At 37.3% G+C, this 26,706-nt stretch overlaps 1 protein-coding gene and 1 pseudogene across 9 annotated transcripts in view; both read right to left on the reverse strand.

The window, feature by feature from the left end:
- The window catches only part of CPLANE1 (ciliogenesis and planar polarity effector 1), a 254,183-nt gene extending 236,927 nt beyond the window's left edge, over positions 1–17,256 (reverse strand). For 7 of the 9 annotated variants that reach the window (XM_037799363.1, XM_037799361.1, XM_037799360.1 and 4 more), the window contains exons 1-10: positions 16,750–17,251; positions 16,143–16,264; positions 10,128–10,258; positions 8,612–8,747; positions 8,379–8,498; positions 7,519–7,751; positions 6,641–6,747; positions 3,519–3,675; positions 2,919–3,022; positions 951–1,133 (exon numbers count right to left, since the gene is read on the reverse strand). In XM_037799363.1, coding sequence (XP_037655291.1) covers positions 951–1,133; positions 2,919–3,022; positions 3,519–3,675; positions 6,641–6,747; positions 7,519–7,751; positions 8,379–8,498; positions 8,612–8,747; positions 10,128–10,226 — 1,139 coding nt within the window. In that variant the 5' untranslated portion in view covers positions 10,227–10,258; positions 16,143–16,264; positions 16,750–17,251. Of the gene's footprint in view, positions 1–950; positions 1,134–2,918; positions 3,023–3,518; positions 3,676–6,640; positions 6,748–7,518; positions 7,752–8,378; positions 8,499–8,611; positions 8,748–10,127; positions 10,259–16,142; positions 16,265–16,749 lie in introns of all 9 variants that reach the window. The other 2 variants (XR_005210980.1, XM_037799359.1) reach the window with 2 other exon arrangements.
- A 7,058-nt stretch (positions 17,257–24,314) lies between these two features.
- Positions 24,315–25,287, reverse strand: LOC119506351 (annotated as a pseudogene).
- Between the last annotated feature and the right edge of the window lie 1,419 nt (positions 25,288–26,706).

A 26,706-nucleotide genomic window follows, 5' to 3' on the forward strand; every position in this document is an offset into this window, starting at 1 on the left:
CAGTAAAACTGCTAGGAAAAAAAAAACACCTGTTCATAATCTCATTTTTCTCTTAATAATAGAGTTGAGACATAGAAACCCTGGGTGCTGGTCCTGGTTTTGCCACTGCCTTACATGGTGATCTTGAGCAAGCTATCCACCCTCCCTATACCCCTTTTCAGTTTCCTTTCCATAAAAAAAAGAATTAGATTAATTTCAAAGGTCTTTTCCAACTTTTCTGTTTTGTAAACAGTTGTATATAACTATCTGTCTTGCCATAAGAGCCACATTAACAACAAGTATTTACTGAGCACCTACTTTATGCAAGAACTGTGCTAAGTGCTTAATAAATATGTATTATCCTACTTTATTCCCTCGACATAAGAGACATATCCAATCATTGTCATCCTCATTTCACAGTAAAGGAAATAGAGGCTTAAAAAATAACTTACCCAAACTCACACAACTAATAAATAGAAGAACCAAATTCGAATCAACCTGTCTGACTCCAAAACCGAACTGCTACCCCATCTTACAACTGAAAGTTAAAATGTGGCAAAATTCTAAAATACTCTATCCACTTCCAACAATTTTTTCCCTTTGGGTAAAAAGTGGATAAATTCATGTGCCGTGTTAATTTTGAATTACTGATTTACCTAAGTGCCATTCTCTGATAACAATAAATGTCATATACTTTTAACTTTCATATGAAACAAGATAAATTTTCTAGTGCTATTGAATATTTAAATAACTTATACTTACATAGTCACAATGTCAAATTTTCAGCAGGATTAAGCCACAAAAAGAAATAGAAGAGAACTATAAATAAGAAACAGATATTGAGATGACAGACTCAAAGAAAGCATATGACAATTTGAAAGATGAAATTATTTTTAAAAAAACACACAGCAAAAGTAACACCAAAAGAGAGAAAATTTTGTAAAGACATTAAAACAGCTCAAATGTCTCACCTATATGTTATTAGTGGATGAAGAGGAATAAATTCTGCTGGTCCAAATTCTATAGAGCAACCAAATGTAATTAATGTTAGCAATTCACCCAGACAACTCAATAAAACCAGGGAGCCACGTTTTAACATGCAACCCAGAAGAAGACTATCATGTGTCCAGCTGATATCACCTACCCAGTAGGACCTAGAAAAAGCAAAAGACAACATTTTAGAAAGGACTCCCTACAATGTCTTTGACAATTATAATGGGCTGTATGAAGCAGGAATCAGGGCAAAGGAGTGGATAACAGGCAATTATCATACACATTTCATGTATTTTACTTTGTAGGAAAAAGGTAAGAAAAAAGTTCATTCATAAACATTTACTCCATATAATATATCAATTAGAAATTTTATTTGGATTAATAAGCAACTGATAAAATGAAAATACTCTCTAAAGAGTTGAACTATTTATTCACTCACATTTTAATTGGAATGAATTTTAATCCTATTGGAATCCATATTCAAGATCTACTTACAGATTTCAAGGCTAATGCCATACTTTCTTTCTCTGCAGTTTTCTAGAGTTCTACTAAGCAACAGACTCTCTCTTTTACCAAAGTCATCACTGTTATTACTCCTTAACTATCTTGTAATCTTAAAATTTCATAAGACTAAAAAGTACCACTCCTCATGAAAATGAAAGACACCCTACATCAAATAGACCAATGAACTGAAACAGTAAAACTTTTGGAAAGGAATTTTTGGAGAGGAAAGAAAATGAAGAAGCAGGGCTAGACAGACTTGAAAACTTTGGAAAGTAAAAGAATAGCACAGAAAAGGGTTCAGAAAAAGAAGTAAGAGGGCTGCAAGGGGAAAATTTCCTACTCTGCAATCCCACTTAGGTCCTGATGACAGCTAACATGCCATCCAATATCATCTCCTATGTTGAGATTAACCCATACACAGAGGACGCTGGCTCTGTTTAAAAGACTATAAGTACCCAGCCTCCCTGAGAAACTGGTCTTCCCAATTCAGGCTTTTTTCATTTCAGCCTCTCAGATTAAGCCAAATATTTTTCCACCCAATCATGATTCCATTCCTCCTGGAAAAAAAAAACATAGAAAAAAATGAAAGAGAAAGGAAAATCAGCTCATGTACCTTCCAATCCACCAGACCCTCACTGCAGGTTTGGATGTATTATGGCCCTCAAAATGCCATTATCTTGGATGCAATCCTGTGGGGCAGAATGATTAACCTTTTTGATTAGGGTGTGACCTTTTGATTGGATGTTTCCATGGAGATATGACCCACCTAACTGTGGGTGATGACTTTGACTGGATAATTTCCCTGTAGGTGTTACCCCACCCATTCAGGGTGGGTCTAAATTAAATCACTGAAGCCATATAAATGAGCTGACAAACAGAAGGAATTCAGTGCAACTGTAAGTGCAATTTTGAGAGAGCAACTGAGAGTGACATTTTGGAGGAGCTGCAGCTTACAGAGACATGTTGTAGAACTGAACCCAGGAGCAAGTGGATGCCTAGAGAGGAATGTCATGGGAGAAAGCTATTTTGAAACCAGAACTCCAGAGCAGATGCCAGCCATGTGCCTTCCCAGCTAACAGAGGTTTTCTGGATGCCACTGGCCATCCTTCAGTGAAGGTACCCTATTGTTGATGGCTTACCTTGGACACTTTATGGCCTTAAGACTGTAACTGTGTAACCAAATAAACCCCCTTTATAAAAGCCAATCCATTTCTGGTGTTTTGCAAAACAGCAGCATTAGCAAACTGGAACACCCTCCTTAAAAAGTACTTAAGATTTTCCTTATATAAAGCAGCTTTTAGAACCTATCCAGCACAAATGCAGAAGGTAAGTTGCATTATCTATCTAAATGATACCTATTGAAATATCTAGGCCTTAATCTTATTAAACTAATTGGAAAAGAAAAAAAACAAAACATTATTTAGAAACACAAGAGTTCTTACCTGATTAGTGTAGCTGGAACTACTGGATTCTTGTTACTACATCCTTTAAGGCTACCACAGAGGGTAACAAAATTCATTGTGTTTATAAATAATACCTGAGTGGCCTAGAAAGAAAGAAGACAACTTATCTTACTTTAATCTTACCTACCTTACTTTAATCATTCATTTACTTATAATTCTGGATACCTAGACATCTATCATTATATCAAACTTATCTTACTTTAATCATTCATTTACTTATAATTCTGGACACCTAGACATCTATTATTATATCAATAAACTATCTGGGGGGGGGGGGTCTTGCCAAGCAAGGCAAAGCTGACCCCCTAGTAGCCTCTCCCTCTTTATACCATCCTGCTCTTCTTTCCTCCTTTCCCCTTCTCTTCCCTTTACTTCTGAGGGCCAAGTTTTGAAAATTATACCAACTAATCTAAATAAATTTACCAATTCACAGTATTAAGTAAGATTAGAAAACACCAATTGAGAGAACAAAAAAATAGTATTAAAAGACAAAAAGTATCCTCAGGGGAAAAAAAATCTCGAAACTGAACTAAACTCTTTTTCAGAAATTACTTTCCAAGACAAACTACATTTACTGACCTTTGGGTCTTTCTGATTAAGAGTTACTGCCAAGGTAAGGCCATCTCTTGAAAAGGCAGAAATTAGAGCTCCTCTTGATTTAACTGATTCACATTTAGGAATTAGACTGCACAGAAAACAGTCTTGCTGTGTCCAGTGAACACGGTATGGCAATGATCTAAGAAAGAAATGAAATAAATGAAAATAGGAAGCATAGCAACTTTTAAATTAACAGATAGCTCACTAAAAACAAACGAAAGGGATCAAGATGGTGTAGTGAGACACTTCAAGGCTCCATCCTCCAGCAGAATCCTTAAATAATCAGTAAGAACTGACAGAAACATCTTTCTCAAAGCTCCAGAAAACAGTTAAAGGACTGTAATACTAGGGCAAGTGCCAAATCAGAAAAAAGGTTATGTAAAAGAGAGAGGACTTCATGGCATCCTGACTGACCCCTTCCCCACTTTCACCAGCTCAGCACTATGACAACCCACTCTACCAGTGTAGATTCCTGGTCCTGGTACTGGAGGGAGCAGAGTATCCCTGAAGTTCTTAGTAGCGTCTTGTATGTCTGACCCAATACATCTTGAGGTGGCCTGGGGGACTCATTGTTCCAGAACTTGCCCTGCATGAAGGAGGCAGCTCACAGAGCTTTCTTACAGAACACTGTGGGGGAGCAATCAAGTCATGGTGCCTGGGAAAAAGGATTGCTGGCTGTGGGCTATACAGTGCAGTACCCAGGACCATGAGGACAGTTTCCTGGGGAAGAGGGGACATTTGTAACTCTGTAAACGGGGGAATTCCAAGGGTCACTTGCATATGCCCAAGACAAGACGCATGCACAGAAAGGATCAGGGAGGCCCCTATGCTTTGGCCAGGAGCTATTCTCTAAACTAGTGCACTGTATGGATAAGCCCTGAAGGACAGCACTTGCACAGGTTAGTCTGCAAAGACTGTGAAAGGTGTTTTCTTCGTTCCTTTTTTTTTTTTTTTCCATTAGACCCTGACATTCAAGAAAGTTGTCATGACACTAGCTGGATACAAGCTTAAGGAACTCGAGGTCTCAATTTCAGTGATAACACATAAAATATCAAACTTCCAGGTTTCAATAAAATATTACAAAACACAAAGAAACAGGAAGTGATGGCTCAGGAAAAGAAGAAGATTAAAGTAAAAGAAACCATCAATGAGGAGGACCAAACCTAGGACATATGAGAAAAAGACTTTAGAAAAATGGTCTTGAATATGCTTTCCAAGTTTAACAAAAGACATGAATATATACATCCAAGATACTCAAAAAACTCCAAATAGGATACACCCCAAAACACCCATGCTGCAGCATGTTGCAATCAAACTGTCGAATGCTAAAGATAAAGAGAGACTTGTGAAAGCTGCAAGAAAGAAGCAACGTGTCACATACAAGGGAGCTTCAATAAGATTAAATGCTGACTTCACATCAGAAACTATGCAGTCAAGAAGGCAGTGGGATGACACATTTAAAGTGCTGAAAGCAAAAAACTGCCAACCAAGAATTCCATACCCAGCAAAAATGTCTTTCAAAATGAGAGATTAAGACGTTCACAGATAAACAAAAATTAAGGGAGTTTGTCACCACTACACTATACCTACAGGAGATGCAGGTTGAAAAGGAAGTACAATAGACAACAGAAGCCACATGAATAATGATCTCTGATGAGGGTAATGACATGGATAAATATAAATGCCAGTACTTTTGTATTTTTGGTTTGTAACTCCACTTTTTACTTCCTACAGGATCTAAAAGGCAAATGCATAAAATGCAATGATAAATCAGTAGTTTTGGACTCAATGTATAAACATATAATTTGTGACAAGAGCTACATAAACTGGGGGAACAAAGGGGTATAGGAACATAGTCTGTATATACTATTGAAGTCAAGTTAGTGCCAAAGAGATGGGAGGGAAGGGGAGGGAAGAGGAGGAGATGGACTGTAACATGGGAGGAGAAAAGGATCAAAGGGACATTACTGAGACACACGAAAAATTAAAACATAGACTATAAGCTTTTTATCAATGTTAAATTTCTTGAAATGGGTAACTACTTAAAGTGGTTACATAAATAAATATTCTTGTTATTAGTAAATGTACATGGCTGCATTAATTGTTCAAGGAGCATAATGTATACAGTCTATTCTCAAGTGTTCAGAAAAGGAACTGATGGATGGATGCATGGGTGGGTGGGTGGATGGATGAATAGATTAGACAGATAGACAGATACATACATACATAAAATGATAGGGCAAATGTGGCAAAATGTTAAAATTGGTAAATCTGGGTATCTTGGAGGTAGGGCTATGTTGGTCTTCTCTGTATGTGGTATTTCTGTAATTGTCTTGTAAGTTTGAAAGTAATTCAAAATAAAAAGTTAGTGCCATGTTTCCCAGCCAATGCCAAGTATACCTGTTTTTACTAAAGGTTTAGATACACATATTGCTACAACAATAGCAAAGATTTTTACAGGGATTAAAAAGGTACAGAAAAGGAAACTGTTTTATATTAAACCTGAGTGATGGTTGCACATGTGCATATATTTATCAAAATCCATCTAGTTGTACTTTAAAGATTTGTTCACTTTAATTTATGTAATTATACCTCAAGAAAGTATTGTCAGCATAAAAAAAAAGAAAACATAAAAAACAGCCAAATTTCTTAAATTATCCTAAGGCAATATATGCTTTTAATGCATTTTTTTCCTAATTTATTGGGCTTTTAAAAATAAATAGATATTTTTAACAGCAAGCACCTGAGCATATAAAAGGTACAATGGTGATTAAGCTCAAATAAATTATGCCCCTTTTAAATTTCAACTGGATTGTTTTTCAAAATAGTTATTTTTATAGTCTCAAGACAAGAAAGAGTTCAGCCTGCCTTATATTTCACATGTTCTTATTTCCAGGAAGAGAAACAAAACAAAAAGAAGACTTTCTAGATTAAACATTTAGAAATAAAAGCTGAAGAAATAGAGCAATAATTAAGGGAAGGATTTATAAAGCCTCAAAAATTGAAGTTCACATTGACATTTACCAAACTTATGTATATATTAGCCAAACAGTAATTTCTTTCAAAAGGAATAAAAGTAAAGAAGGAGGGAACATTTACCTTACCTTACAGGTGTAAATACATTCTCATGCCACCGAATTGCCAGAAATGTTAACTTCAGGTATTCCCCAGAATAAAAAGCAAATGAACACAAGCAGCAGTCTCCAAATAACTATAGATAAATTTAATATACTTTAGTATATTAATATAATTAAACAAAAAATAAATCTAGATATATAAACCATTTAAATATCCTTCTCATAGATGAAAAATATTGTAATTTTCCTTGTGATTTTATTCTTAACATTAAGTTAAAGACTAAGTATTTTTATTCTAAGCCAGAAGTATGTCCCAAATAGGAAATCAGATGGTATTTTACTTCCCTAAGAAAATACTGCTATTTACCATGGATATAATTGGAAATATTCTTACATATTTATTTTTCTTTTCTTATAAAGTTACATATTATTTAGAGTACCACTCTTTTGGGAGAGGAAGGGGGAAACAATAAAATTTCAAAATACAATTTCTAACAACAGTGGATTAGGTAAAAAAAAATCTTGGTCCATCCATCCATAGAGTACAAATCAGTAATTCAAAATGTTTTTAAACTACTCAATGAATTATTTCCAGGTAGTTAAATGGCTTACTTAACATCACCAATTCTAGCTTGTTAAACTGCAAAGCAAGTTATATTTTAAAACCAGGTAAAGAGAAAGGAAGCTCTAAATTCAAACCACTTTTAAGAAACATTAAAAAAAATGTAACCAAGAAATATAAAAATATCTTTTCCATTCAATAATTTCACAATTACTATGACGATTAATGATGAACTAAAATACAAAGCTATTTCTTACACACTGCAAAATAACTTCACAGATAAAGCTGTTCTTACAGTGTGAGATCACAACTCTTATAATACCTTGGCTGATTTAGATTTTACCTCATTTTTTATAAAAACAGCATGCACTGCAGCTTCTTTATCTTCAGTGGAAGGCAAAACAGCTGCTTCTTCAGGTATGATGTGGGACCACTGGCCCCCCAATGATGGGCTTTTAGAAGATATGATATTCTTGCATTCCAAATTCTCCCAAAGAAATATGCATCCGGAAGAAGTTGTAAGCAGAACTCTTTTCCCATTTCCAGATACATACAAGTACAGTCTCAAAGAGTTTGCTAAAAAAATAAAAGTAATTAAACCTCTGAAGTCTGAATTCTCTCCAGAAAGCCCATAATGCACTACTCTGACAATAAGAAACATCTAGGATATTAAAGCTAAGGCACTAGCAATAAATTACAAGTACAAATAATAGCAACACTTATAAAGCACTTATGTGATATTAGGAGCCCATCGTAAACAGATATGTTAGGCATCCCAAACTTTTCTTCTGCAAAATTAATCTAGGTATCACAGATAAATACCATCAAAAAAAAAAAAAAAAAAAAACACTCAACCCATATATATGTGCATACATGTATATATCTATATATTCTCATATATATTTATATACACAAATACATTTTTCAAATAGTAATAGAAAATGTTGCAACCTCTTTTCCTCCTTTTTATCAAGTAAAACCAATTTAAAAAATTAAAACATTCCCACACACTCAAAGAACATAAGGACAAATACTGAATGATATTAGAAATAGCAAATTTGTATAGCTATAAAGTAGATTATAGGTTGCCCAGGGATGAGAGGAGGGTGAAAGGGGATATTTGTTGCTTGATGGGTAGAGAATGTTAATAAATTTTGCAAATTTTTAAATAAAATTTTTTAATTATTAAAAAAATATACCCACCTACTGCAACTGTAATCATTTTCTTAGCCTCTTCAGTTGCTCGTATGGTCTTCAAACAATCTTGATCTTTGTTCCAAAGAAAAATCTCCCCTGTAGTGAGTACCCCAGCCAGCCAGGCATCTGTTTCCAAAAAAGAAATGTAATCCTTACAATCTACTACTTCCCTTAACCTATACCCCAATTATTAAAAAGTATAGTTAATATACCAATTTGAAATATCAGTACTACTTAACCATTATTGGACGTTGTTAGGACAATAACATCCTTCAACAAAGGCTGCAGACTGGGAATTTTCTTCTTTGTCCTTCCTGACAGCAAATTAATTTCATTTATGAATTTATCATCCAGAAGAAAAACAGCTTCATTTTTCTAAGGGAAGAAACATGGCAATGGCTTAAGAGGTGCCAAAATTCAATTCAACCTCTTCTCTAAGTAAATATCTCAGAAAGAAAAACAAAGCAACAACATTTTAAAAGATGATAGACATATATCACAGATGATAAAATGAATATTAAGGCTGTTACCCTAAAGAATGCAAAGATTTTTCATTCTATTTTAAAATACCTCTTATTAGAATTATAGGTAAGATGATCTAATGGTTGCATTTAAATTTCTTTGAAATTTAAAGTTATACAAGTGTCTTCCATTTCTGCTAGCCAAAATTGAGTTTTCTGCTGTTTAATTTCTTGCCCAATCTAATAAGAACAGACAAGATATGGAGGGTGAGCTTAATGATATGGGAATGCTCAGGTGTGACTATGGTTTGTTAATTTTCTTTGGTATGGTAGGAGCATATTGGAAGGAACGAAGTTATTTCAGGGTATCTGTTTTTCCCATTGCTTTGCTTTATTTTGTTTGGAAGTATTTTTTATTTGATAAATAAAGCAATTTTTTAAAAATCTCATCAATTTTAACAGCAGTATCGGCAAGTTTTAAAATTATATAATTAGATTAAAATGTAATGGTTTCTGAAACTAATAAACCTCTAACTTATCATTTTTTATCTAGAAAAAGAAGTTGCTTTAAATTAGCCTGTTTTCATATACTCTAATGCAGTGGTTTTCAAAGGTCAGTCACTGAATTGGAAGCATCAGCAATATATTTGAACTTGTTAGAAATGTAAATTTTCCAACTCAACTCCAGACCCACTGAATCAGAAATTTTGGGAATGGGGCCCAGTACTGCTCTATAAGTAAATTAATGGTATAATTTCTCACAGGAAATTTGATGTTTACTTTTTAATTTTAATAGTTATTATAAATTCTAAAAGGATTTTATAGATTTGCCACTTTCCCTAAGGTAAGGATATCTATCCCATATATTATGAATGGCATTTCTGTATTGTTAATGTATTACAGCTTATCTCTGCTACTCTAGCTCTAACAGACACTTTATAGCACACTCAAGGAAACTACAATTGGAGGAAACATGCCACTGACAGCTCTGATATGGAGGAGTTCTGGAGATTAAATATTCCCTTTTGATATATGTCATATCAACCTACTTAAACATAATATGAAAAAAAAATTAAGTAAAAGCTCTCTCCTAGACAGACCACTTAACTTTCTAGAAAAAATAACTTGCTAATTATAATAAAAAGAAAACACCCCCACAAAACTCTGTTCAGTGGGCAGGTGACCCTTCTAAAAATATTTTCTTTCTTTAAAGCCATATAACATTTCTAGATCTTAGAAGCAAAACACATATTTAATATGTGCTTAATACTATATATTATAAAGAAAAACTTACCTGTCCCAACCAGGAGACTCGTGGCCAGGGTTTCTTCTGCCTGATACTTGTTGATGTCAAAACTTCTAATTTTATCTCCATGATTATCAAGATAATCATTGACCAGTTAGTAAAAAACAAGTCACAAGAAACTGTAAATAATGATAATAACAAAGACAAATATGATATGGTCTCACATATGAAATTCCTAGAATAAGCAAATTCATAGAGAGAGAAAGCATATAACAGGTTATCTGAGGCTGGGCAGGAGAGTAAGGGAATTACTGCTCAACAGGTACAGAGTTTCTGTTTGAAGTGATGAAAAAGTTTAAGTAATGAATGTTGGTGATGGCAGCACAATATTGTGAATTTAATTAATACCACTGAATAGTGCACTTGAAAATGGTTACAATGTGAAATTTTGAATTGTTTATATGTTAATATAATAAAAAATCAGAAAAAAAAAAAAAGTTCTGAGACAACAGGAAGTGAGAGATGCCTGGCAAGCCTCTATACTGAATGTGGCAAAAAAAAAGTAGTGTCAGAGCCCTAGAAGGGTGAAAAGGATGTCACAAGGGTGGCCACAGTCCAGCATGGCGAGTCAGACCTCAAGCAGGGTGGGGAGAGTATAATCTTAGAAGAATGGCCCAGTGTGGGCTGTCAGAGCCCAAGGAAGGTAAGGAGGATGTTCATGCAGTGGGATAGTCTCGTAGTAGAGTGCACTGGTATAACCCATGGAATAAAATAGAAAACCATGAATCCATACAATGATACATAAATAAATGAATAAATTGAATAATGAGAATTGAGATATTTACATAGTTCAAAGTATCTCCCTAAGAATAACTTTACAGTAAAGAATCCAAGCAGAATCCATTTTAATCAAGTGGTTAAGATGAACATCATCAGAAATATGACAAACGGAAACTATGTGCCACCTGATAGGCGAAATGAGAACACAGAATCACTACTGTGACATATGTGCTATAGATACATAATCTCAACTGAATCATAAGGAAATATCAGACAAACCCAGACTGAGGGACATTCCACTAAATCACTGATCTGTAACGTTCAAAAATGTCAAGGTCAAGGATCAAGAAAAGACTGGAACCAAGCTGAAGACCCGACAACTAAACAAATGACCAATTGTGAACTTTATCTAGGAAATGTTTATATTTGTTCAGTGTAATTAATAACATCTTTAACAAAAATAAAGTTTTTAATATAGTAAGAATAAGCTTTAAATGAAAGACTACTCAAAAGCAGCACACAATGACCTATTAAGAGGCTACCTATTTGCATATTTTATAATGTTTTCCAATTGCTCAGAATCCTGATATTCTGAATGACAATTTCCATAGAAACTAATTATTTTTATAGCTATGAAAATTTAAAATTAAATATAAATATTATATACAAAAATTAAAAATAAAACATAATTTTAAAAAACAGCTAACCAAATGCAAAAGGAATGACAGAATTAGAAAAGCATCATTCTGCAGTCCATAATAAAAACTGATGTAGTCAATAGTATCAGTGTCTGCTACAACTATTAGGTGAAAGTAGGTGGGGAACTTTATAATCGATGGACCAAACCCACTGATCAATCTTAACATTACTAACAGTGAGACAGATACAAATTATATTCTTCCTGATACAATGCTGTGTACCTAGGAAGTACACAGAGCTATCTATGAAATATTCTTACAAAGATAAAAAATTAAAAACTGAACCTGAATTTATCTCTAAATCTGACCACCAGTTTACAGGAAATAAAGGGAATGAAGGAACATTTTAAACATACCAGGAGCATATGATCAACCAAACTGTAATGTGAGAAATTCTACATTTTGACAATAAAACTGAACTGAAAATAAGAAAAAGAAAGTTAGGGCCAAGATTGTAATCTCTTATTGCAGTCACATTTATTCCTGAGTTTTAAGTATTATTTATAAATTTTCAGATGCTGTGATCTATATGTATAATCTCGTATTTCCTTGGAATTTTGGGTACCTGTGTGACACTTAAGACTCAGTGTTAGAGTTCTGCAGCTCAGAAAGTCAGCATTACTCCATATAGCAAATGTTAAAGAGACAAAAACGAGATCAGACCTCAGTTAGAGATATGAACAAAGCTGATCTGGTTGGGACTAAGATAAATCAGAACACAGGGTAAAAGGCGATATTGTCTGTATTTTAGAAATTCACCTTTTGTGTAAGACCAAAGGAAGAGATGTTTACTATGTCCAAAATTTAAATTTTCTGTAGCACACAATCTAACTTAACCTGTGTAGCCAGTTTATTTAAACAACCTAAACACATGGAACCTAGACTAGGGAATGAAATCCTGTGTATCTGTGTAGTTTAATGTAATACCGATAAGTTCCAGATATTGTTGGGCAGATAATAAAAAATATTTGTAAAATCCCTTGAGGGACTAGAGAACAAAATATGGAACTTTTAAACTTCTCCACCTGGGAAATTTCTGATACCTTGTCAAGCATTAGGGGCTTTCTCTTATGAAACTTATTTCTGTAACGGAAAGATAAGTCTACCTATAGTTATGTCTAAGAGTCACTACCAGAGAACCTCTTTTGTTGCTCAAATACAGCCTCTCTCTCTCTAAGCTCAAACCTGCAAATAAACTCACTGCCCTCCACCCTACATGGGACATGACTCCCAGGTGTATAAATCTCCCTGGCAACATGGGACATAACTCCCAGAGATGCACCTGGTCTGGCATCATGGGAATGAGAAAGCCTTCCTGACCAAAAGTGGGAAAAGAAAGGTCATAAAATAAGGTTTCAGTGGCTAAGAGATTTCAAATAGATTTGAAAGGCCATTCTAGAGGTTACTCTTAACCCAAGTTTAAGCTAGATATTGCAATTTGCCATGGTATGTCATGCCCCAACCAACAGTATTCCTGAAAACCCTAAAGAATACCCAGGGCTATATTTGTGACTCCAAAAAGTTTCACTCACTAACTCTATTTTTCAGAAACTTACAATTTCCAGTTTGTTCCTATACCAGGTAAGTCCCAAAACCCAGGGGTATTGGTCTCTCCAAGAACATCAGCCAGTTGCATCCCCCTACCCCATAATGTCAATGCCCCTTCTCAAAATGAAGAAGTTAGAATGGTCATTGCCCAAATATCCTTAAAGATTGAAAAAATGGTCAAATGTGAGGGAGAAGATGTAACAGAGAAGACAGGATTTAATAAATGATTATGACTACTGAATCATTATATAGATATTTCTTTTTAGTCTCTAGTGTAATAGAACAGCTAGAAGGAAATAATTGAAATTGTGGAACTATAACCTATACCATACTTTGAAATTTGCTCTATAACTACTAGTTAAATTGTACTTTGAAAGTTATCTCTTTTCTGCATGTATGATGTATTTCACAATAAACAGTGTTAAATAAATATATATATATATATATATATATATATATATATATATATATATATATTACTGCTCATTGACAATGCATCGGTTACCCAAGAGATCTGATGGAGACATACAATAAGATGAATGTTTTCATGCCTGCTAACACAACATCAATTCTGCAGCCCATGGATCAGGAATCATTTTGACTTTCAAGTCTTTTATTTAAGAAATACATTTTGTAAGGTTATAGCTGCCATACCTAACGATTCCTCTGATGGATCTGGGAAAATTCAATTTAAAACCTTCTAGAAATGGTTCACAGTTCTAAATATCATTATGAATACTCATGATTCATGCCAGGAGGTCAAAATATCAACATTAACAGCTGTTTGGAAAACGCTGATTACACCCTGTGGAAGTCCTGGACCCAGGGCCTCCCTAAGAGCCTTGAAGACTGTGCACACAGCAGCTTGCATGACCTAGGTCAGTTAAGGTTTAACCTACCCTCCTTGTACAACTAGGCCTCCTGCAGCAAATGTAATCTATAGCTTACCTCCTTCCTGAACTCCCTGAGATACTATCACTAGTGTTATTATCTACAAGGTAACCTATAATCCTCCCCTCTTTCCTACTGAATACAATCAATCCTTCCTTATGCCACAAGATCCCCGTTCCCGCACTTATGCTCTCATACTCATTGGAATGTCTCTGTCTCAAGTCCCTATAACTGGCTTGACCAATTGCCCCCAAAGTGTGGCATACTTTCACACTGAGCTCTGAACTGGCCACCATTCAGAGCAACTTCACTGACGTCCTGCTCCATTCCGGTAAGTAAACCCCAAATAAAAGCTCATGTCTCAGACTGTGCCTGGTGCCTTCTTTAGTTCTTCCACTGCAAAAGCCCCCTTGGGCCAAGAGAAACCCTCACAGATGGCTTTGAGGGGTTCAAGACTTCCACGGAGCAAGTAACTGCAGATGTGGTGGAAATAGCAAAGGGAACTAAAATTAAAAGTGAGCTTGAAGATGTGACTGAATTGCTGCAGTCTCATGATGAAACTTGAAAGAAGAAGTAATTGCTTTTTTATGGATGAGGAAAGAAAGTGGTTTCTTGAGATGGAATCTACTCCTGGTGAAGATGCTGTGTACTTTGTTGAAAAGACAACAAAGGATTTGGACTATTACACAAATTTAGTCAATAAGGCAGCAGCAGGGTTTCAGAAGATTGACTCCAATTAGAAAGAAGTTCTACTGAGGCTAAAATGCTACCAAACAGCATTACATGCTACAGAGAAATCTTTCATGAAAGGAAGAGTTCATTGATGTGGCAAGCTTCATTGTCTTATTTAAGAAATTGCCACAATCACCCCAATCTTCAGTAACCACCATCCTGATCAGTCAGCAGCCATCAACATCAAGGCAAGAAACTCCACCAGCAAAAAGATTATGACTTAATGAAGGATCATATAATGGCTAGCATTTTTTAGCTATAAAATATTTTAAATTAAGGTAGGTACACTGTTTTTTAGACATAATGCTATTATTGCACACTTAATAGTCTACAGTACAGTGTAAACATAACTATTATTTGCACTGAGAAACCAAAAAATTCATTTGATGTGTTTTATTGCGATACTGTTTCTTGCAGTAATCTGGAACTGAACCTACAATATCTCTAAGGTATGCCTATATAGTATTCCAGTCAAAAAATGCAACTCTGAATCTAGCCACAAAGAAACATACAAATTGAGGATACTTCTACAAAATAACAGGCCGCTTCTCCTTAAAAACATCAATGTCATGAGAAACAAATGCTCAGCAGTTGTTTCAGATTAAAGATTAATACGACATAACAACCAAATGCAATATAATATCCTGAACTGTAACTGTACCAAAAAAGAAAATTTGCCATACAGAGTACTACTGAACAACTGGCAATACCTTACGGAGTATTAAGAAGTAAAGGGACATGATGTAGGCAACCTACTCTCAAATTGCACAGGAAAAATGTGTGTGCATGAGTGCATGTGTATAAAGAGAGGGACAGGGCAAACTGGCCAAAATATAAACAACTAGTCAACTGAGTAAAGGGTACAGGAGTTTTTTATGTTATTCTTGTAACTTTTCTGTACATTTGAAATTATTTCAAAATTTTAAAGACAGTCAAGAAAAATTTAACATGACTGGATATTACATGATATTAAGGAGTTAATATTAACTTAAGTATTATTTGGTAATTCTATCATGTCATGTTTTTAAAAAAAAAGTCCTTACCATTCTGAGACATGAGAAATATATACTTAAGTATTTACTGATGAAATGAAGTATTTGCTTTAAAATACTCCAGATGTACACTTATATATAACTTTTGCCATTAAAATATAAAGAATAAAGACCTGAAAGCTCTACAAGATTTTATGATGGATAGTCTTCGCACTGTTTAGAACTTTAAAACAAGTACTTTCCATTATGTAACAAAAGGTTATTTCTGCCACATACTGAACTGGCCTTAAAAACACTAACAGTGGATAATAATAAACATCAGGAAACAAGTAAAATTCATTAGTGGAAGAAATGGAAATAACCTCAATTACGCTCACAAAATACGTTAGGAGGAGTTAAGTCAATAAAATAAAAAAAAGTACCTTTATTTAAAAAGAATTGGCGAATGCAATTTCAAGAGAATTATCCAAGTCCTTCTGTGGCTTCCCCCACCGACGAGTCTTTAAGAACAGCGTTGACTCCTCAGTGCTGAATTTATCACCAACTAACGTCAAACAAATTTCGCCATGACCACCTCGGCCCAGTCAGGCCGAGGGACCCATCTGGGGTTTTCAGATGGATCCTGTGGGCAGGCTTGGCAGGGAGGGCCGCCTCGTAGCCCACCACTGCTTCTAGGTGCTGGAGGGGGGTGGAGACCACCACGGCGCCTGGGCCGGAGGAGCTGCAGGGCCGGGGCCGGGGCCGGGCCAGAGATCTGGCCCGAACCTGACCTCGTCCCACCGCCGCCGGGGCTGAGGATGCAGCGGCGAGTCGGGGACGCTTGGGAGACTGGGGAGGGCCCAGGAGCGAGAAGGACGCGCCAGGGCGGGGGGCAGTCGGAATGGCAAAAAGGGCTGGGTGCCGCGGCGGACGGCGACCGCTGAGGGAGGTCGCGGCGAGCAAGCTCAGGGGTGTTGGGAGAGGGCGCGGGAGGCCGGAGGGCGGGCGGCAGGCTGGGGCCAGAGCGGGAAGGAATCTGCGGGCTTTTACCTCCGCTGGGAGCAGGCCCATCAGGGCGGAGAAGGCGCGGCGAGGTCGAGGGCGAGGCGGCAGCGCGGCGGTGAAGTGAGGAGGCACAGGCGGCGACGGCGGCGGCGACGGCGCCTCAGGGGGCCCTGACGCGAGCCTGCGCCCTGGCGACCGCGGAGGGCGGGGAGGAAGGCGGGCGGCGCCAAGGCGCCTGCTCCGGGCCGGCGGGGAGCACGGGCGGGACGCTCCCAAGCGTAGTCGCCGTCTTCTTTCTTCCGCCAGTCTCTCGAAGCTCAGTCCCTCGGCCGCCTGCCCTCCTGGAGTTCCAGGCTCCATCCTCTCCTCTCGCACCACTCTCTCCTCCTCAGGTTGGTCTGTCCTATATTCACTCTCTCCACCATGGCGTCACTCAGACAGGTCTTTTGAATCTACTGTGCCAGGCTTTGCAGGGGAATCGTTTAGTAACCGACTAATAGGTAATTCACGAGTTGCATTCTCCCTGGTGGAGACCTTCACAAACCCGAAAATAAAGGAGTGGTATGATGCCTCCACAGAACAGGCAGGCATCTTACAACACTAATGAAAGTGTTTTCTGTACTCGCTATCCTTCTGACTTGTTTATTTACAACATTGTTTTCGCCTTGTCCTAGTCCAGCTGACGGACTTGGTAAATGAGTCACGAACTGACAGACCAAGACCATGTTTGGCCTGGAAAAGCATTTTTCTGTAGCTTAAATATGAATGCCTTAGAAGGTGGCATGCACTCTTCTTCTCTACCTGCCCTCCTCTTCACAAGTTTATTTTACTGGCCTGGTTTGGGGAAGTCTTTTTTGCTTGTTACCCTTGGTTAGGTATTTATCCTGTAAATGACCGCAACCCTGTCAATCGCAGAGCTATTGGTTTATTTTAGCAAACAATGGATACAGAGCAAAGAGGATTTCCCACACGGCATCATAACCACCCCTATCCCTGCGTCTCATAGTGTATCTGATTCTGATGTGGAAGCTCAACACCATTTATCCCAAAGGATATAGAACTGCGGTGGCTTAAGTCCGCCTGAAGTCATGAATCTCAAAGAATTAGCACAAAAACCCTCAAACAGAAAAAATTCAGGAACTAAGAAATCCTCACCTATTCCCACAATTCCATGTTCCCGTGGTAAAATATGCTAATAATGGGAAAACAGTGGCTGATCTTGCTTTGTGACCATCAGACCTACAGCTATTGGTGTAATTCTGGAGGCCACTCTCCACCCATCTATTTTTTAAAAACTATGGGAGTGACACAATTCACTAAAATAAAAATTACTGAACATCTGTTATGTGTCAGACACTATGTTAGGTATGAAGAGGGCAAGATGATGTGGTCCCTAAAGGAAAGAAATTCACAGACACTTTAATTAAGTGCGCTGATAAATACCATGATAGCAGTATGCACAGAGTACATTTTCTCTGTCTGGGAGATAGGGAGGTCAGAAACATCTAAGTGAGGTTCTGAATGCACATCCATTTTGTGGTGCCTGTGGGTGTCCAGGTAGAAATGTCTAGTAAACTATTAAGTATATGGTTCAAAAACGCAACAAAATGGCTTTAAATGTAGGATATATAACCCAACTATCAATTTTCCCTTCACCGTGCCCTGCACTTTGAAGAGTCACCTCTCTTTAATATATTTTGGGAAATAGATTTTGTGAAGAATATCAAATCTTATCAGAATGTCAGAGGGTTGGAAAAGAACCTGGAGAGTGGTGTCATGGAAGTCTAGGAAGAAAGAGTAAGATTTTCCACATGATAAACCAGAGTTAGGGCAAATAAAAATGTCTTGGAATTCTCCTATCAGATATGGTATTTCATGTTTATAGTAATAGTGCCAGATAAACAATAATTGAAGTCCCTTAGGAAGCAGATGACAAAATCAAATATGATTACCTTATGCAAGTAAGGGAAAATATTGTAAAGATTTTGGAGTATCACACATAATCACAAGAAGGGTTCCAACAACCAAGTCTTGGTAAGTGCTGGAACCAATGGATATTTTCCTAGAATGCTATCCAATAGAAATTTCTGTGATGATGAAAATATTTGATAGCTCCTCTGTTCAATATGGTAGCCATTAGTCACAAGTGACATTGAGCATCTGAAATGTTGCTAATATAACTGAGATACTTTTTATTTTATGTTAATTAAATTTAAGTAGCCACTTGCAGCTTCTTGCTCCTGTATTGTCAGTGCATTTTTAGAGCCTCGCCATTAATATGATTGAACTTTGGTTATTCTCTGTCTCTACCTGAGTCCAAAATTTCTAATTTTTTGGAGAGAAAAGCAAATGGGTAAGGGATCAGTTCCTGGATCAGTCAGCTATGGCCAGGATCACCTAGTACAGAATTGGCTGCTGAGGGCATGTGTGTCTGAAGCAATTCTTCCTCCAAAAAGGGAAATAATTAATTATAAGCTGAGTTCTGTTATAAGTTGGAGCAATGTATCATTTAGGGAAAGACTAAGCTTCTGTAACAAAAAGCTCCTACAATAAATCAGTGGCTTAAACAACATAAACATTTATTTCTCTCTTGGGTAACTATCACAAGGCGAGTGATTCATTTTGATGGAGTAGTTCTTCTCCACACAATTAGTCAGAGATCTGGGTTCCTTCCAGATAGTTGCTCTACCATTCCCCAGTGTCTTATGGCATGATTAAGACTGGGTCATATGGGTTGGGAAATGTAGATTAGCAATGTTCCCAGTAAGACAGAGAATTATTTTGGTTGACAATTAACAGTCTTCATCACAAGTAAGTAGAATACAAAAAAATAATAATGCATATATCCTGCCTTCAAGGATATCCCAGACTTGGCGGGAAGACATGAGTATTCAACTAGCAATGAATAAGGAACACGCTGTAAGAATCCAAAGAAAGGAATGACTTAGAAAAATGTTTGTCAGACTTTAATATGAATGTAAATCACCTAAGGATCTTGTTAAAATATTGAATCTGGGATGGGGCCTTGAAATCTGTATCCTTCCAGGTGATGCTGATGCTGCTCTTCAGGGACCATACTTTGAGAAGCAAGTGGTTGCAGATTCAGCAAACACCACAGAGGGAATGGCATTTGAGCTACACCTTTCTTTGTAATATGGTGTAGTGATTAAGAGCTCAGCTTTTCATGTTAGACATCCTATGTTCAAATCCCCGACTCTATGTATTACTGGTTGATTTAAATTGCTTTATATCTTCAAGCCTCAAGTTTTTCATTTGTAAAGTAGGGATAATAATAATGTTTACCTCATAGAGTTGTCATGAAAATTAAATGACAATGGATATGAAACAATTTAGTATAGTATCTGTCACACGGTAAACTGTTAACTAGCATTAGTAGACATCGTTCAAAAGATGTATTTCAAGTGTTTGCTACATACACGCAATATCCATTAGGATACTTTTGGTGGCAATAGAAAACCCCACACAAACTGACTTTAACAATAAAAGAAGTTGATTGGCTCATCAAAGCTGAGGTTGGGCAATTTCATGCAAGGTAAGCAGAGCTTTACTTCTATTTCTCTCTTATTCTCATGAATCTGCCCTTTGTCTTCAGGCTGGCTTCTTTTCTGGTAGAGTGAGAAGGTGGCAATTTTACACATGTTTTACAAAAGAAATGGAATTTGAAATTTTTTCTATAATTGAAACTTCTTAATAATCCTCCATATGTGTAGCAGGAAAAGTCTTTACTTTGACAATTAATGGTATCTCCATTTCTTTTTTGATAGTTAAGTCTCATTCAAATAAATGCTCTATCTTGCAGGTTTTCTTCCTTTCATTCTACTCATTCTACAGGGTGGATTCATGCTGATAGTAGAAGGAGTTATGTGACCTCACTGCAGTAGAGAAAAGAGTCCTGTATTTAAACTCTGTTTTCCATATTCTTTCCCATCACTGATTCAGTTGTCTGATGTTTGCTCGCAAGTCCCTTGCAATGGTATTTGCTGTGGTATAGCTAATAAACCTCTACTTTCCTTCTCGATGATGCTATAGTACCCACCAAGGATCAGCTGTATCTTTCGTCCCGCCTGTAGGTAAGCTTTCCATTCTGTTGCCTCTACAGTGGGATTATCTTACCCTTTGCTCTATGGTAGGTTCCTTGGCTCTTAACTACCAAAGGACACATGACAACTTCAGGTCCCTTGAATTTGGCATAGGAGTCAAGAGAAAATGAGAAATAACTCAGTTCCTTTCCTTATTTAAGCATCACATGCTTTCATGTTTTATTCTGTTGAAATCACCCCAAGTTGGGAGTGGTGGAGGGAGCATCCTTGGAGACAATTTTTTCCAATAACTGGGCAGAAGCTCCTCTGCTTTCAACTCTTTCCTCTAAACCTCATCTCTGACCCGGCATCGTGGGACGGAGAACATCTTCTTGACCAAAAGGGGGATGTGAAAGGAAATGAAATAAGCTTCAGTGGCAGATTCCAAAACGAGCTGAGAGGTCACTCTGGTGGGCACTCTTACGCACACTTTAGACAACCCTTTTTAGGTTCTAAAGAATTGGGGTAGCTGGTGGTGGATACCTGAAACTATCAAACTACAACCCAGAACCCATGAATCTCGAAGACAGTTGTATAAAAATGTAGCTTATGAGGGGTGACAGTGGGATTGGGAAAGCCATAAGGACCACACTCCACTTTGTCTAGTCTATGGATGGATGAGTAGAAAAATAGGGGAAGGAAACAAACAGACAAAGGTACCCAGTGTTCTTTTTTACTTCAATTGCTCTTTTTCACTCTAATTATTATTCTTGTTATTTTTGTGTGTGTGCTAATGAAGGTGTCAGGGATTGATTTAGGTGATGAATGTACAACTATGTAATGGTACTGTAAACAATTGAAAGTACAATTTGTTTTGTATGACTGCGTGGTATGTGAATATATCTCAATAAAATGATGATTAAAAAAAAAAAAAAAAAAAAAAACCTCATCTCTATGAGGTTTTACCTTGCAAAGCATGCATATATGACCTCTTGTTTCCGCTAAGCCAGAAAACACTTCCTCCTTCCTCTTCTTGCCTGGATGGTATCCTCCTACATGTATTCTGAGTCCTCTCTAGAATACCTCTTCATTGTGGCTTATGGTAAAACACTGTTCAGATTTCTATACTTTGAATTTTTTAATGCATTTTTTATTGTGGACTTTAACATGTATGCATAACAGTGATAGCTTTCAAAGTACAGTTTAACAAGTAGAGATCCATGCTTTTAATTTGATATATAACTTAAGAAATTTAGAGTGTTCTTTTCTCCATGAATAAAGCTGTACTGTCAAAATAGTTGTCTCAATAAACAAACAATCAAACAATAATTCTTCTTGGAGACTTAAAGCTGAAAATAAAACCTCTGTTCTAGGTGGCATCTATCTTCTATATAAAGGGGTGAATGTCACTGATTTGTTGAGTGGGTAGTGTGTAGTATGGTGGCTTTGTAATGTGTCAACTTGGCTAAGCTGAACTACATTTTCCAGAATTCCCTTTCCTGTATGTTTCTGGTTAGAGTGGGCCATGAGAGAGATTCTTTTGGGAGGTTGGAAGGGCAGAAGTGAAGCAGCAGCCGTGTTGTAGCTTACATATATGGTCATTTATTTACTGGCTAACCTCATTGTTGTGAGGCAGTGGCAAGGTTTGTATCTGCTCTTCCTTCCCTCGGATCCTCCTTCAGAGCCTCTAACTCCTGGGCTAGGTGTTAAGTGTTAGTTCTATGAGGGAGGACTCCAGCTCTGTGGTACCACCAAGGATAGAAGCAACAAGAACTGACATTAGTTTTGGTTCCTTCTCATGAGCTCCAGTTTGTGCTGTGGGTCTCTGCTTGTCCTTTGTGCTGGTTTGAATGTATTATGTCCCCCAGAAAAAGCCATATTCTTTGATTCAATCTTGTGGGGCAGACATTTTGGTGCTGATTAGATTTGCATGGAAATGCGCCCCACCCAGCTGTGGGTGATGACTCTGATTGGATATTTCCATGGAGGTGTGGCCCCACCCATTTAGGGTAGTCCTTGATCAGTGGAACCATATAAATGAGCTGACAGGCAGAGGGAAATCAGTGCAGCTGGGAGTGACATTCTGAAGAAGAGCAAGCTTGCTAGAGAGGAACGTCCTGAGAGAAAGCCATTTTGAAACCAGAACTTTGGAGCAGACGCCAGCCACGTGCCTTCCCAGCTAACAGAGGTTTTCCGGACACCATTGGCCATCCTCCAGTGAAGGTACCCAATTACTGATGTGTTACCTTGGACACTTTATGGCCTTAAGACTGTAACTGTGTAGCCAAATAAACCCCCTTTTTATAAAAGCCGATCCGTCTCTGGTGTTTTGCATTCCGCAGCGTTAGCAAACTAGAACATCCTTGTTTTCCTCTACTTTGCAGTTACCTTCCCTTGCTGCCTGACTGTTCTATGAACATCAAGCTGCAGCCGCAGACACAAAGACAACAGCCTTAAGGAGACTGCTTAAACTAGCACCCACAATTGCATAAGGTCAAATCCCTGTAAAAATCCATACACACACACACATTTTTTTTATTGCACCCTGGTATAGATAATGTGCAAGGCCACAATAAAGGATATGAAATTACTTCTCATAATATTCTTGAGAACTATCATCTCTGTTATTGTAACAAAAGTGATATAACCTTTGTTATGGTAACAAAAGGGTTGGAGCAAGCAGATGCCAGCCATGTACCTTCCCAGCTATCAGAGGTTTCCGGATGCCATTGCCATCCTCCAGTGAAGGTACCTGGTGTTGATGATGCCTTACCATGGACACTTTATGGCCTTAAGACTGTAACTTTGTAACCAAATAAACCCCCTTTGTAAAAGCCAATCCAGTTCTGGTATTTTGCATTAACGGCAGCATTACCAAACCAGAACACTGTCCTTTTGTTGATTTCACTCAATATAATGTCTACCATCTAAAAATCCATACACACACACACATTTTTTTTATTGCACCCTGATATAGATAATGTGCAAGGCCACAATAAAGGATATGAAATTACTTCTCATAATATTCTTGAGAACTATCATCTCTGTTATTGTAACAAAAGTGTTATAACCTTTGTTATGGTAACAAAAGGGTTGGAGCAAGCAGACACCAGCCATGTACCTTCCCAGCTAACAGAGGTTTCCGGATGCCATTGGCCATCCTCCAGTGAAGGTACCTGGTGTTGATGATGCCTTACCATGGACCCCTTTTTTGGGGGGGGGTTTATGTTTTTTGGATTTTTTATGTTGTGCCAGTTTGTATGTTATTATGTCCCCCAGAAAAAGGCCATGTTCTTTGATGCAATCTTGTGGGGGCAGATGTATTAGTGTTCATAAAGTTGGAACCTATTGACAGTGTTTCCATGGAGATGTGACTCAGTCAACTATGGGCAAGACCTCTGATTGGGTAATTTCCATGGATAAACAGAAGGAACTCGGGACAACTGAGAGCGATATTTTGGAAGAGCTGCAGCTAAGAGCAGACAAAACACCCCAAGAGCAACACTGAGGAATGCCATTTTTTTATTGTATGTTATTTATTGTAAGATAATTTACAAATATCTTACTGTCTTTAGTAATTTTAAACAATGAACCAACTGTTTCTTCTGACAAGGACAGCAGTAAGCTAAACAAAATCAGCTGGCTTAATTTCTCTTCTTTACCTCTTTTCTGAGGATGAAACTTGATTTTCATTAATCCAGAGCTGCCGCACCAGAGATTATTTCAATCAACCCTTTCGTGATGACAGCTTGGCGGGTGCTATTGAATGTCAAAGGCAATTTGTCAGTCATTTCAGAAGCATTCTTGCTAGCATTGTCCATGGCCGTCATCTGTGCACTTTGCTCGCTAGTGGTGAACTCCTTTAGAGAGTAGTAGATGATGTTTGCGAGACTGTATTCTTGGTAATTTTGCAGCACATCAACATCAATATCATCATAGATACTCATGCTCTCAGCACTTGCAGTGGTATTAAGAGAAAAAAATGGGCTTTTCTTCTGTCTTATAGGAGATGACAGATCTGAATTTATTAAAGGTGATAGATCCTTCATTAAATTCATATCCAGAGTTTAATAATTCAAGGGTAATGACTGATGCATCTCCAAATATAGGGGGTTTCCTTCCCACCTCTTTGAATGTCACCAGAAACTGGTCAGAATGAGTCCTATGAAGTATGCCCCTGATCTTATCACCAACTCCAACAATCATAATGTCTTTTCTAGCTGCTGTGAGTGCGGCCACCTCACTTTTCATCTGTTTAGTAACTGAGGAATGAGTAGCACCACAAAGTCCTTGATCCAAGGATACACCAATGATCAGGTGTTTTTTCTTATCTTCAGGCCCCTTAATATCAGCTTTTTCATACAGAGCCAAAGATCTTACTATATACTCGAGCCGGTTTCAGTCCCCTCTCAGCTCGAGCATATTTTGCTTCTGCTACCATTTTCATAGACTTGGTAATTTTCTGAATGTTTTTGATTGACTTTAGTCACCTGATAATGTCTTTCAAAGTTGCCATATTTCGAACATGGGTCCATTGCGGTTGCAGGGCCCAGGCCGAGACCCCAGTGAGGGTTGCCCGACGGAACAAGGTGGTAGCCGCCTTGCTGGAGGTCGGTCAGATGGGGAGAATGCCATTTTGAAATGCAACCTGGGAGCAAGCAGATGCCAGCCACGTGCCTTCCCAGCTAACAGAGGTTTTCTGGACACCAGTGGCCTTTCTCCCGTGAAGGTACCCTATTGTTGATGCTTTACCTTGGATACTTTATGGCCTTAAGACTGTAACTTTGTAACCAAGTAAACCCCCTTTATAAAAGCCAATCCATGTCTGGTGTTTTGCAAAATGGCAGGATTAGCAAAGCAGAACATATGTCATGTTATTATTTTATTATTATTTTTTACCCTTACTAATAGTCTTCATTTCTACACTCTTCTTGAAACCTCTCCTTCTTGTCTTTTCCTATCTGCCTGTGGTGCTCTTGTTCACAAACTCTCTCATTGTCTGTCTGAAAATATTTCAAACTCCCCTTCATTTTTTTTAGGTATACAGGTTGTCCATTTATTAAATAAGGAATAGTGTTTTCTTTCTGAAATAATATTTTCATAGACATTATCTTATTAAATCTCCCATTAATTGTGTGATGTAGCTATCATTAGTTATCACATTGTGGATAAGAAATTTAGGCAGGACTTCGGCCTATGGAAGTCTTTAAAGTCTTCTTACTTTAAAATCCCATCTTCTGTGAATTACATCTTAATTGGTGGAACCTCCAGTCTAAATTTTGTATGCAAGGTTGAGTTCATAGAAATCCCTTAATTTTTAAGACTTTCTATTACAAGAATTTAGTTTGCATTGGTATTTTTATTTCCAGAGTGCTGTAATAAAGCTCCTGCTTCATTCCAAATAACTACCTTGACTACTATTGTTGAAAATTTTACAATTACAGGTTTTTTTTCAGTCAGTTTTATTTAGATATATTCACATATCATACAGTCATCTGTGGTGTACAATCAGCTGTTCATAGTGATATCATATAGTTGTGCATTCATCACCCCAATCTATTTTTTTAACATTTTCCTTGTACCAGAAAAAGTAAAAATAAGAATAAAAAATAAAAGTAGAAAAGAACACTGAAATCATCCCCCCCCACCCTATTTTTCATTTGGTTTTTGTCCCCATTTTCTACTCATCCATCCATACACTGGATAAAAGAAGTGTGATCCACAAGGCTTTCACAATCACACTGTCACCCCTTGTAAGCTACATTGTTATACAGTTGTCTTCAAGATAGTTTCAGGTATTAACTTCTAGCTATTCTAGTACATTAAAATCTAAAAAGGGTTATCTATATAGTGCATAAGAATGTCCACCAGAGTGACCTCTAGACTCCATTTGGAATCTCTCTTCCTCATTTTTTTTAATTAAATTCAATTTTATTGCGATATATTCACATACCAATCATCT

Source organism: Choloepus didactylus, chromosome 11 (genome assembly GCF_015220235.1).
Source record: "Choloepus didactylus isolate mChoDid1 chromosome 11, mChoDid1.pri, whole genome shotgun sequence".
Taxonomy (NCBI): Eukaryota; Metazoa; Chordata; class Mammalia; order Pilosa; family Megalonychidae; genus Choloepus; species Choloepus didactylus.